The following is a 13,964-nucleotide window of genomic DNA, read 5'->3' as shown; positions in this document are numbered from 1 at the left end:
TTTGGCTGTTTTCTCATAGCAGTGAGAGAACTGGGTAGGGGTGACAGAACCTACAGAGACTACATTTTTATTTTATGGCTTTGTAACAGAAAAATTTACTGGCTCCTGTTTTAGATCACAGGGCATCATACTCTCTGCTGTGAAGACAGGTCTTGATCAAGCTCCCCATATATTGGGAGTGCTAAGCAAATGTTACTCTTGCTCTCCTCTTCCGCTCTTCTTTCTTTCTTGAGACTCTTTCCTGGACCAGACAAGATCAGGCCTTCTTCTATAGCCAGTTTGTTTGCCTACGAATTTTCTCCTCTTCCTGCCCTCCCCCAGGTGTGTCTGCCTGCCACGTGTGGCTGCCTGCCACGTGTGGCTGCCATCTGGCCCGGATCTCCCACCAGCCTTCTCCAGGAGACTTCCCAGGACAGGGGCTCTGTGAGAAGGTGCCGCTGCTCTGGAGGGCTCCAAGCAGCCACTGGCCACCTGAAGTGAAGAGGCACCTACTTTGGTGATGACAGTGGTTTCAAGCTCATTCCCTGGGAGGAAAGGGTCTAGAAGAGAAGGAAGTTGAGGACGGCTAGGGATGTGCAAGTTCAGGGGCCAGGTTCCCCAGGGTCCCCGGGACTTCCAGAGACCCCTCCCACAGAGGCCCAGGGCTTCACATGTAGACCAGGGCCAGGAGCCCCAGACTCCTGTGCCCTACCCGGTGGCATCCTTGGCTGAGGCAAAGAAGCAGGAAAAGGGAAAGTGGGCAGTAAGGGAGGAAGAGTGCGGGACCTCTGGACTTGGGTTAGGGGAAAGGGAGCCCAGGTTGGACCCCCCGATGCCAGGGAAAGAGAAACGTTGGGTCTAAGGAGCTGGATGTGGCCTGAGCAGCGGGAACCCCCACCACATCGCCTTACACCCTAGCCCTCTCGCAGCCTCAACCTCACCCCTGTGACTCCTGGCTGGTTTCTCAATAGTGACCCTCCCCACCCTGGGCGGGTGCCTCATCCCAGGGACTTCAGCATGGACTTGTCTTGGGCTCATCCCTTATTTCGCGATGCTACCTGCCTCCTAGGTGTCTGTGAACCCTGCCTTTCCTCTCCATCCCCTACTCATGGGATGCACGCATGGTGCATGGTGCACGCATAGATGAGGCATGGTGGGTAAAGATGGGAACATACAACACAAGGCACTTTACAGCTCTTGCCACAAAGGCAGGGTCCCAACCTCTGGACTTTGTTGTGAGTGCTGTCACCCCTCGTGTTGGAAATCCTTTCCGTTCTGATGTCTCTACACCAAGCAGACGGTGAAAAGCATGGGTTCTTAAAGCATGAAGTCCATTGCAGTTTGTTTTAAAGAAGACTAATGCAGGAGGCTGGGTTTTCTGCTGAGTACCTGACAGAAGATTTTATATCTGGGCCTTAAGGATAAACTAAGTAGACCAGGGTTTGGGGGGTGGAGTGTGGGAGGGTGCACTAGGCAAAAGGAGCATCAGCGGCAAAAGCCCAGAGGGGCAAAAACGTGCGTTCGCAAAGGGAATCAGGCGGCAGCTGTTCAGTGCCAGATATTAAGGAGGTGAGATTTTCCTGCGCCTTTTCCGCCTCCAACGCTTTAAAGGCTGCGCCTCGAGCCCCACCTGGTGGCAGCTCTTGATACTAGCAGGGCAGAAATAACCAGCTGTAGGGGACAGTGGCCCCTACTTACTGCTCTCCTCCGGAAAGGCCCTTCCCTTTTTTTCCCTCCATAAATGAACTCCATAAATGATAAAAGTGATATCACACAGCCGCAGTGAATATTTATTTAAAAGTAAAGAAAAAGGACTAAAAAAGAGACAAGTGCTGGAGATATAGCTCAGGGGCTTAAGCGCCTGCCTGGCCAGCCCAGGGTCCTGAGTTCGACTTCCAGTACAAAAATAAGAAAGAAGAGAATGAAACACCCGTAATTCCATCACCCAGAATATTTGCTAATAATAGTTGGGTACGTTTGCTTCTAGTGCTTTTTTCTGAATATAATTTTTCACAGATCACGAGTAGTGTGTGTATTTACTTATGCACCTGCACATAATAATATATATTAAGAACATATGTTGAATATTTGAATATTGTTGTGGAGTTTGGTGGATCTGGGTGTTAGTGTCAGACCATCCTGAGTTAGAATCTCATTTGTACCCCTACTAGCTGTGTGACTTGGGTAAGGGTCCTCTTTTCCAGGAAGGAGTTTCCTTCCCCATCAGAAAATGTGCCTTGTAGGGGGCACACCCATCCCAGAGCTGTTGCGAAGAGGAGATGCCTGGTCTGCAAAATGCTTCATCCAGTCCCTGACCCCGAGAGGGGGCTCACCAGTAATAATCATGATGCAAAGATCTGTCCTTCTGCTTCTTAGCAGCAGTCTCTAGAAATGGGATTGATTTCTGGGTTTGAGCATACAGAGAGCCACAAGGTTGCTAAGAGTTTGCCAAAACCGAGAGGAAAAGTTCAACCAAGCGCTCGTGTCTCTAGCATCACAGCTGCTCTAATTTGTCTCTGAATTCTTCCAGGCCCTGTTTACATGCAGCAATTTTTAAGCATCGTGATTACAATGCTTGCACCCGTTCCCTTCATGTTATATCACCCACATTTTTCTGGGTGGCTGAAGCTGTCATGGATTGCTTTTACCATAGCTTGCTCGACTATTTTTGAGTTTTTTATTTATTCATTCATTCATTCAAAAAGTAGTTTCTGAGTTGTGCCCTTGTTGGGCACTGGAGTAGGCATCGGGATGCGGTGGTTCACAAGAACAGTGCACTGCTTACACCTGGTATTGGTGAGGCAGACAAGGGAAGAAGCAAGTGAGCCCCTAACCATAAGGTGCGGTGGGTACAGCAAGGGAGAGGACAGAGGCCCCGGATGGAGCTGCTCTAGTCACACCCTCATTGCCTTTGGGGCAGTAATTCTGGTCCTTTGTTCTAAGCTCATCTTTGCCCCTTCACAGCCACAGCTGATGCTTCTTTTGGAGGTGGTGGCTGTGGGGTTGAGTTTTTCACTGACACATTTTAAGGGTTCCTGAGACATCAGTAAGTACTTATTTGGTGTCCAAAGTCTGATAACAGAGTTCAAAATGGGCCTTGTTTCCTGTCTCCATTCCTCAAAAGCTTGTGCTTTGACTGGTCCATACCACTCCCTTACTCTCTGAGGAGGGTGGTGATTGTCACCTTCTTACATCCACCGGTACCACACCTTTTCCTCATCTCCCCTCTCCACTCAGATCTCAGCTACCCCTGAAAGCCTGTTAATCAGTGGGCAAAGATGCCTCCACCTGGTGGGCAGAGCTGCAATGGGTGAGGATAGGGTGGGAGGGCTGCGGAGAGGCAGGGTACATGTTGGGTTTCATGCCCCTGCCCACATCCTTTGCATGGCTGTGACAGTGCTGCCACAGCCTCTGCAAAGGCCATCCCATCTAGCTTTTCATGTACTCAACTCTTACTCCATCTGAAATACTCCACTTCTAGTTGATCTTTTACGTGAAGTTGTGGTCTGACTTTCTAATTCACAGTGAGTTCTCCATTCCTTGGGCTCCAAAACAGTGTTTCCTTTTTACTCTTTCCCTCACTTGATACTGAATCATTTACTGCTTTGTACTTCTTTGTTTTCTCATCTTATATTGTTATTTCATTGGAAGAGGTCAGATTTAGATTGAGAGACCAGAGGTACCTGTGATGTATCACTTACACTGAACACTGAAGGAGGAGGGGAGCAGAGATCTAGAACAAGAGTCCTAGGCAGAGGGAAGGATGTGCAAATGCTCTGAGGCAGAAGTCTTGGGATTTAAGCCCACAACAAATATCTGTATGCGGTATGTTCTTTTCAGATTTGACAAAGTTGAAGACAACTCATTAAGTAATGCATTCATACTACTTTCTGAGAACAACAATGCTCTAGTCCTCAGAGATGGAGATAGAGAACAATCATTTATATAATCATAACAATGGAAAGAGTAGCTGTTTCTTCCAGGAAGCGTTGAGAATTGCTTATGCCAGAAGAAGAGATTTGAGCTGAGTCTGCATTTCCCAGGTAGAGACACAAAGGAAGGGTAAGTCCAACAGAGGGGACAGTATGTACAAGAGCATGAAGGCAAAGGGAGTGGAATCATTTCAGAAATGACAATTGGAAGGCTCTCTTAGGACAGTTAACACATGTGGAATTAATCTGTAGACGGCAGGACACCAGGGGAGGTTTCTAAGCAAGTAAGTAGTAGGTCTGCCATAGAGTGAAGAATGGATGGGGGAGTGGTGGGGACCAGAGATGGGGAGAATTATGAGGAGGCTGGTGCAGTGGCCCAGACTAAGAGTAGAAAGCTGAACTGGGACAGTGTTAATAGTGATGGGTACGAAAGGGAAGATGAGGGTAACTCAATGTAAAAACTGTAAGACTTAATGATGGTCTGGATTTAGGAAGCCAGGGAGAGGTGGTAAGTTAAGACTTGGGATTTTCAGGCCATAACTAAACAAAAGTGAGTCCAGGTGGAGGGACAGGCCTTGGGGGACAGAGCAGTGAGAGAGATCTGGGGTAGAGGAAGGGGCAGAGAGGGCTTCTGGTTAGTACCACGGACAGCTCCGTGGGCTGTCAGAGGCTTGATTTCCACTCTATCAGTGATTCTTGGCCTTGGCTGTCTTGAAATCAGCCGAGGGATTAAGTTAATATGCAGACACCCAGGGTCAACTAGAGGTTCTTCACCAAAATCTCTAGGTATTCAGGAGCCTGTATTCTAAACAAGCACCCCAGGTTATTTGGTTCAGTTGGTAAGGCCATAAGACACCACTGTCTTATGTTTCGCCTCTGAGGGAAAACAGGAGAGCAGCCATTGCTGCTATAAACGAGTCTGGAACCTTGTCAGGTTATAACTGTACATGTCGAGGTGGGTTGTTTACCAAATGGAACCCTGGACTCACATAAAACAAGACTCCTGGACAAACGAGAGAGGAAGGGGTCACCTTGCTCCACAGCCTCTGTGTTCCTTTTACTTTCTGGTGCTGAGAGTGACAAAGTTCACCCATGTGCACTCCTGGCAACTGTCATCATTCTGGGATGATGTTTCCAGTTCTGTTCCCTAAAACCCAACCCAATCCCAAGACCCAACCCAACCCAACCAAACCAAATGTAGCTCCCTCAGGTGGGAGGAGAGAGCACTCTTCTCAGATTGTCTTTATTTTTTTAAGCAGTAGCAAAGTTTTACATTTATTAAAAAATAGGAAACGAGACATGCTTTACAGAGTGAGTCTGGGCCGAGGAAAGGTGGGAAAAAGGTACACCCTCCAGTGTGAGTGTGAAGAGACACAGTACCTTGGATTAGCTTTAAAATATATGATAGCCTAAAAGAACCAAAAGCAGAGGTTCAAACAGCTATTCCACACACACCAGTGTCATAGACAGCATTGTTTACAACAGCTAACATGTGGAAACAACTAAAATGTCCATGGACAGATGAATAGGTACAAATAATACAGGACATATATACAGCAGAAAATTCGTCAGCCTTTAACGGAGTGAAATTCTGATGCGTGCTACAATGCAGGTGGGCCCAGAAGGCTGTCTGCTAAGTGAAATAAGCCAGACGTAAAAGGACAGATGTATGATATCACTTCTATGAGATACATCTCAATCGTCGGATTAAGCAAGCAAGAAAGTAGGATTGTGGTTGTCAAGGGCTGGGGTTGAGGCAAGTCAAGATGTTATTTCATGGGCACAGAGTTGCAGTGTGGCAAGAAAAAGTTTGGAGATGGGTGGTGGCAACAGCTGCAACCGCAATGTAATGTACTAAACGCCACTGTACTGAGCTGTATATTAAAAATGGCTAAAATGGCAAATGTTATGTATCTTTTACTACAATAAAAAAGTGGCATAATAAGAAGAAGCAGTCGTCAATATCCTCAACTCCTCTGGCAATCTGTAGGGCTTCTGTCTCCATCCCGTTGGGAACTCCCTGAGAACCGGGAATCCCCCCTGGGCTCTCACAGGACTAGAAAGGAGTTTCTTATAAGGAATTATCGCACCTTCCCCGGGCCTGGTCCTGTCACATTCATTAGCACCAGAATGAGCAGATTCCTTGCGGTGGATTTCTCTGCATGGAGTGGGAGGACTGGGAGTTGCCCAGTGAGTGTGCATAGGGTGGGGGAACCGAGTCTCTTATTGGAGACAGATACTCTCCTCCTCAGTCTCCAGGCTTGGGAGCCCATGTACGTTCCTACCCCGCACGCTCACCTCCACCCTCTCTCCTCGCTAGGCTCCGAGTTCTCAGAAGTTTGTAAAGTTTTCGGGTGGGGTAGGCTGGTGGGCGTGCCAGGGCAGGCCTGCCCTCTTCCAAAATGGCGACAACCGCCTCTGTGACAGGCGTGGTCACGTGGGCATCCTCGCCTATGAGGTAGCAGGAGGTCGATATGCGATTGTCCCTTCCCGGGCCCTGTCCAGAGGCGGGGCCTGCCTCTGTCAACCCGAGCCTGAGCGATCATGGCAACGAGCTCTGGCGGGGAGCGCGTGGCAGCGGTAGCAGCGGTAGCAGCGGCGGTAGTTTGGTCGCGGTCTGGGACGGCGGAGCGGCGGCGGCGGCGGCGGCGGCACAGGCATTCGCACCGGTCCTGAGCGCCATGCAGCAGGGCGGCTCCGAGAGAGAGTTGGCGGCCAGGTGGGAGGCAGAGGCGGTAGCCGCGGCCGAAGCTCAGGCGGCGATGAAGGAGGCGCGGGTCGGCGTGGAAGCGGGCGCTGCCGGGGAGCCCGAACCCGCGGCGGGGGAGGAGCAGCCCAAAGCCCCTGAGCGGCCCCATGCGGCCGAGGAGGGCGACGCCCGCACAGGCCCGCCCGCGCTGCCCCTGTCCAAGCCCAAGCCGGCGCCGGCACGGGGGCTCGGCCCGCACGGGAAGCCCAGGGGCAAAGGACGAGAGCCGCGGCCAGTCACCGTGGACAGCTCCAAGGCCAGAACCTCCCTGGAAGCCCTGAAGATCAGCATCCGCCAGCTCAAGTGGAAGGAGGTGAGGCCCAGTCCCGCCGTGGGGCCCAGGGGGGTGGACAGAACAACCAGGTCGGCGGGCCAGGGCTGCTGTGAACTGCTCATCAAGGCCTAGCCCAGAATCACTTTTAGGTCAAGTTAGCCTCCTGTAGCTACAATTCTGTTTTTCAGCAGTCAGCGCTGGCTTTTCATACTGTGGAGTCTGCAATATGCAGATACTGCTTTATGTGTCTGTCTGTCTGTCTGCTGTACCAGCTTTGAATTCCTGGGTCCTCTCCTTTACTTCCTTATTTAGGTTATACTTGCTTAGCACTTACTGTGTGACTCTTGGGTAGAGTAATAGCTTGTTCTTGGAAGGCAGGCAGAGCAAGGGTCTCATTTTGCCCAGCTGTTGAGCTGCACAACTTTGAGTAAGTTACTTTTCTCTATAGCCTATTAATCTCTCTGAAAGTGAGGCCAACACCACCTATCTCACCACTTTGTTAATGCTGAAAAACCTACTGCTGAGTGTTGTATAGCATACATAGTCAATAAATGATAACTTTTTTTTTGTTTTTACTACCCTCTCTCTCCTTCTCCATCACCACCACCTTCTTCATTATCATCAGCTCAGGTACCGTGTTTATGATTCAGGGGTGGACATATAGAAGGTGCCAGTAAATGGTGGATGGCAGGGCAGATAAAGAGCTGAGTTACTCATCCTTGAAACCCTTTTAAAACCTTTTGAGGTCTAGGATGAAGCACTTTTGACTTCCAGAAGTTTCTGTTGCAACAGGCTGAGTGGTTAAAGATGTTTGACTCTGTAGCATATACGGCTATTTAATGTACATTTGGGAATGTCAAGATTCCAAGATTATGGTAGTCTGTGGTGGAAACCTAGACCCAGAGGTTTGGCTAAGGTTAATAAGCATTGCAGTAGGCAACTTGAGCCCTGTGCCTTAAGTGTGGAAGATGTTAAGTAACAGTTTTATCAAGTTGGGACCTGCAGAGAGTTGGCCATAGAAAGGACTAATATTGATGTTCTAGTAGGAAAGTGTCATTTGGTTTGGAGGGGAATCAAGAATCAGGCAGGGGAAACTTTCACATAGGTAAGGCTTAGCTGTTGGGGAAGTCTGATGCAGGCGTCAGGGCCCTCAGCCTTGGGGTGTGAGATTTAGGGAAGGATTTTAATGCCTGGGGAAACTAGGAGTTTGGGAGCAAGAGCAGACTCTCAGTTCAAGAGTTTCTGAGTTTCTAAACAAGGTCTCAGGCCCAGGTGAGATACGAGGCTAGGAAAGTGAAACTAAACTGGTCAATGGCAAGGTTTTAGTGAGAAGAGAATTCAGGGACAGAAATCTCACCAGAGAGTCAGGCTAGGCTGACTGGCCACAGGAAGAGCTGTTTTTAGCCCTGTGAAAGAAAGATACAGGAGGTAGGCTATGTCTTGTTCATTAGGCCAGGTGGGCTCAGCCAACCTAGCCCAGATTCCTTTATTCATTCTGTAAATGTCTACTGTGTTGGTGCCAACTTCTCTGCTAGGCCTTGGGAATCACATTTAAATAGTAACCCTTGCCTTCAAGGACCTTGTAGTTCATTAGGGAATAAAACACAAAGAAATAATTGCAGTCCTCACAGGACCAATACTGCTGCTTCTTGAAATGCTGGTTTTCCCGTTATTTGCAATACATACTCCTCTGTCATGTCTTCAGGTCCCTGATCAAATGCCACCTCCCTACAGAGGCCTTCTGAAATGTTGCCCATCCCGGACTCCAGCCCTTACTCTTGTTCATTTTTTTTTATAGCACTAAACTCTACCTGATGTTATATTATGTGTTTATTGTCTCTTTCCCTTATCAGAATGTAAGCTCCTTGAGGGCAGGGGCTTTGTTTTGTTTACCACTGTACTTTAAAGTGCTTGGCATGTGGAAGTTGCTCAATAAATATTTGTCGGATGTATGAATACGTTTCATGTGATGAGTGTTTCTCTTTACATATGTGCAGTTGTTGGTGCTGTGGGAGGCCAAGAAAGTTTTTTGGAGAAGGTAAACTACAGCTGAGTCCCAAATGCTAAAAGTGGGCTGGAGTTATTTAGGGGCTGTGGACTTTGGGTCCCTGGTAGAGGAAGCAGCATGGGTAAAGCAGAGGTACAGCCAGGGCTTTGCATGAGAGTCAGTCTGGCTGGATTGCAGAACAGGAGGCAGAATAATAAGAGTTGAGACTGCAGAATAAATGGGGGTCAGGTCACATGCCACTCTGGAATTTGGACTTTTTCTTGGAAAAGAGCCTATGTGGCACTTTGCAGAACTGTAAGGGTCTTCCATCTATAGCTGTACAACTGTGGGCAAGGGATTTAAATAGAACACTTCAGGGCTTAGTTTATCCATACAGCGAGGGTGAGTAGAGCTATTTCAGTGGTTTCCAGTCTTTCTAGTGCTACAGCCATGTATGGGCAGTATTAACTTATGTGAGACCCTTGCACTGGTGAGCCCAGTGGAATAAGAATTTTCTAGGGTCTAACCTAGGACTGCTCCCTTCCCTCCAACACCAGGCCTGCCACCTTCCCCACTCCAAAATATTCATGTGTGATCGGAGATGCTTATTCTAGCATATTTGAACGTAATTCCCCCATAGCAGTAAGACCTTCCTATTAGATGTGTGATTACTTACTTAACATCACTTTTTTCCATTGGCCTGTGCAGTTGAGAGGGCGGGGGTGGTCCCTGGCTTATGCCCAGCACATTGTAGGTGCTCAGTATTCATCACATGAATGATGGAATTGCAACAGAGCTCATGAGTCAACCTGCTGCTCCAGAATATGGAGTTTGAAAAGTATTCAGCTAAACTTTAAAGTTCCTTCCTATTTTATAATCTATTATAATTCTACAAATTGATTTCATGACAGTAACATATGAAACTGGTTCTAAAAAGCATAAACTCACAATCTCTCCAGGCTTAGTTTCCTCTATTTGTTATGGGAGTGACATTGGCTAAGATCATCTCTAACTTCTAGCACTGATGTTCTTGGAGCAAAATTTCTACTAGCATGTGGAGCAGAAGGTACTGAGCAATAGTGAGTCCTCAGTTTCCCTGTGTGTTATGGGGTAATGTTGGACACTATCATCTCTAGCTTGGAGCAAGAACCTCCACTTGGGCCTGGGAAAAAAAAGTCACTGAACAGCAGTGTCCTTTGTGTATCATGCTGTGCTACTACTGTGGAGTTTGGCAGATCTGGCTGGCTGGCTTTGACAGAGGTGGGTGGGCAGCCCAGGTAAGAAATAAAGTCACAAACACTAACCAGAGACAAGTGCCATCTCCTTTTACGGGTGCGTAATGAGAACGCTATAAAACATGATCTATTTTTAATGAGGGCCCTACGCCAGACCATGAATTTGTTTGGCTACTGGATAGACAGCCTCCCTTCTTTTACTTTTCTTTATTCCACGTACATTTAACAATATGATAACTACAGTTGTGAACCTTTGAATAATTCTTACCCTGTACCAGGTGCAGTTTTAAAGTGCTTTATACATAGACAATTTATTTTTGATTTTCCAAACAACCCAATAAAATGCCTTATGCCCATATCACAGATAAGAAAATTGAAGTAGACAGGTCTTAATCCAAGGTCATTCAGCTAGTGAGGGCCAGAGCCAGGCTTTTAAATAGCGAGCTCATATTGGACCAGTCTTCAGGTCTGTGCTCTTCCCACTGCTGACTCTCGGGGAAGCCCAGGCAAGGGGTTGCAGCTCAGGATATGAACAGGATGCATTCCTTGCTCCCCAAGACTCCCGGGATAGAAGGACAGACCTGCAAATGGAAAATTACAGTCTTGCTCGGGAGCTGAGTAGCACAGGCATTCCATACAGAAAGAGGACGAAGACAGGGTGTGTGGACCAGGTTTTAGCAGGATTGGGATGCTGGCATCTTAGGGAACATGTGGAGGTTGGAGAGCACTGAAGAAGGAGCCAGGTCATAGAGTGTGTTGAAGGCCATGCCAAGCAGCTTGCACTCCTTCCTGTGTTTGCTCACAGATTGCTTGCCATATATAGACAACCCAGTCTTTACCCAGTCTCCTTCTGTCTCACGCCAACTCTGACAATTTCGTTTTCAGTCATATCCATTCCAGGCAGTTCTAATTCAACTGCATCCTCCGTGTCAATTTGTCTCCTAAGGGAGAACTCGCAGATGGTTAGCTCTGTAAACTTGTAGGTAAGAATAAAGATATTCTCAAATAGCAAAGTCATTGTACAGAGTCACTGCTAAAGGTGCAACAAGAAAGGGGATGGTTCCCTGGTTCAGAATAGAGGCTCCATGTTTGTGCAGTTGTATGGCACTCTTCTAGTCAGGCAGGTTTCTTTCCCTGTCCCCTGCGTATTCTCTTGCAGTTTTGCCCCTCATTAGAGAAAACTTTAGAGAAAAGACACTGTAGAGAATAGATCCCACTATTGTTGTGAGCCGCCCTCCTTGGAGATTTAGGTTGTGTATGTGTGCACAGCAGTGCCATGGTCACCAGCTAACATGAATGAGGGCTCTGAAAAATTTGATAGTGGGATCTTTGTTGGTGAATTTGCATAAGCCGCTGTGCTGAGCTCTGTTACAGTATGCACTCTTTGGGAGACTCCAAATCACATGTTCTTTTCTTATTTATCTAGCTTTTCTTTAGAACATGCACATAATGTATAATACTAGTTACTGTTAATTAAAAAATCTGATTTTAGTCAAGTGCATGCCTATAATCCCAGCCCTCTGGGAAGCTGAGGCAGGAGGATTGCTAATTCAAGGTCAGCCTGGTCAATTTAGTGATTTACACTCTGTCTCAAGACAGAAAACAAAACAAAAGGCAGGAGGTGTAGCTCAGTGCAAAGCCCCTAGGTTCCAGTATTAAAAAATATGTGATAGACATTGTACTATTTATGCTCATTAAAAATTATATTGAGCATTTATTATGAATTATTTTATTTCATCCTCACAACTACCCTCTGAGTCAGATCCTATTTACAGATGAGGAAACTGAGGCTAGGAAGAGGTTGATACAGGACTAGCACAAGGCCACACAGGTGACAAGCAGTACAGCTGTCTAGGCCCCATGCTTCTAGCCAGGGTACAATCCTATACCATCTCCATTGCTCCAACCGCGCTATGAGAAAGTATTCTTTCTTCCTCAGCATCATCATTCTCTTCTCCCGCAGGTAACAGTTGAAGAAACTGGGGCAGGCCCAGCAAATAAACAGGAGCCAGGGTTCAGACCATAGTCTTATTTTGTTCCAAAACCCTATTTAAAGTATATTTTATAATTCTCCACTGCTTAGCCTTTGTAGTCCTCATCTGGCCCATAACTCTCAAATGACAGGAGTCACTCCAAACCAGCAGAGCAATATTGCAAGTAAGACTTAAATAAACACACTGAAATGTATCCTGCCCGGCAGGGTAGCATTTGGTACCCATGTCTTCCGGGTCCCATTTGCTGCCGTGCAGAAGGGACTCCGGTGCCACTTGACCAGCCAAGTTGTATCACCCTTCCATGGAATGTGAGCCTGAGATTTGAGTCACTGTCTCAGATTTCTTCTGGAAGAAGACAGAGTACATGCCATAAGATGACAAGTTACAGGGTTTAACTTTCCCTTCTTGTCTAATTTCAGGGCTAGTCATTGCAATTTATGTCCCAGATTTTGAAAAGAACATTATGTTTAAGCATGGATTATTCCCTATTCCTTCAAATAGTTGCCTTTAGCAGACATGTTATTTTAACATCTAATCCACCAGAACTTTTCCTTTGCATGTTAAATTTGCCATAACATAAAAATCAAAATTCACCACCACTATTATTTTAACAGTATGTATAAATCCACACTAACTTCTTAAATAGTTCTTTAAAGGACAGTAAATTCCAGGGCTCGTATTCAGAGTCTACACTACAAATTAATTATTTTAGCAGGTGTGGTAATTAGTAGAGCTATTTTCTATGTTGTAAAACACCACGTGTTGTGCCTCAATTTTGGTAACACCTTAGATACTTGTTTTGTAACGGTTGATGTTTGAATGCAAAAATTCACTCAGACGTTTTATTTTCCTGTAAAATCTATTTCCTTGAAAATCTATTCCATGAAAAGAACATGTTGTAAAAGTAATTGACCATTTTTAAGTGCCTGCTCTAAAAGGGAAGTGTCATATCCTGGAGTTGGTGTGGGCTTTGAAATCAAACTCACACAGGTCAAAATGCTTGCCACTAAGTGCTGTGTTACAAGATTGATTGGGACTAAATACAGGATTTCCCTGAACCTCAGTTTCTTCAGCTGTAGGCTAATGACAGTGACACCTTGCAGAATGCTTGGGGGATGATATGAAGAATGTATATCTTGCCTTCACCCAGTGTTTGACAGTTGACATACTGTTGGTCTTAAGCCAATGTTAGCTCTTTTCCTTCTGTTGGTTAGTTATAGATACTATTTGATATACTTTTTTTAACTGGAAGAAATTTTTTTTTTTATCTTTTTGAGACAGGGTCTCACTATGCAGTTCAAGCTGGCCTTGAGCTCACTTAGTAGCCCAGGCTGGTCTCGAACTCACAATGATCCTCCTGCCTCAGCCTCCCAAGTACTGGGATTATAGGCGTGAGCCACCACCCCTGGCCCTGGAAGAAAAATTTATTATAGATTTGAATCTGCATATATAGGTTACCTGTTAATCTGAATAGATAAGAACACTTTATTTTGATTCATTTAATGAATGTTTTGTGATCTGCTTATGCCAGGGTAGGGTTGGGTTCTATATAGCAGATAACATCCTTTTATTTTTGTTCTGCTCTATTTTTTTTTTGGCAGTGCTGGGCATTGAACCCAGAACCGTGGACATGCTAAGACAATGGTTTACCACTGAGCTACATCCCCAGCCCCATAGCAGAAAAACAAAACACATGTAAGGAGCAGTTACATTTGGGATAAATATCAGCTTGATGTGGCCTAAGGTTAAACATCTCTAAATAACACCCTAGATACTTGTTTTGTAACGGTTGATGTTTGAATGCTTGAAGGTTT

General features: G+C 46.3%; 1 protein-coding gene across 2 annotated transcripts in view; it reads left to right on the top strand.

The window, feature by feature from the left end:
- Positions 1 to 6,403: 6,403 nt before the first annotated feature.
- Positions 6,404 to 13,964, top strand: part of Ttll11 (tubulin tyrosine ligase like 11) — a 265,404-nt gene continuing 257,843 nt past the window's right edge. Inside the window, exon 1 of one of the 2 annotated variants that reach the window (XM_063226944.1) lies at positions 6,404 to 6,973. In XM_063226944.1, coding sequence (XP_063083014.1) covers positions 6,593 to 6,973 — 381 coding nt within the window. In that variant the 5' untranslated portion in view covers positions 6,404 to 6,592. The remainder of the gene's footprint in view (positions 6,974 to 13,964) is intronic. The other variant, XM_005004045.4, reaches the window with a different exon arrangement.

The sequence above is a fragment of the Cavia porcellus genome, unplaced genomic scaffold (assembly GCF_034190915.1).
Source record: "Cavia porcellus strain 051 isolate PalLab524CR breed Dunkin Hartley unplaced genomic scaffold, mCavPor4.1 scaffold_1, whole genome shotgun sequence".
NCBI lineage: Eukaryota > Metazoa > Chordata > Mammalia > Rodentia > Caviidae > Cavia > Cavia porcellus.
The sequence above is the reverse complement of the archived record's forward strand: the minus strand, read 5'-3'. Positions and strand labels throughout refer to the sequence as shown.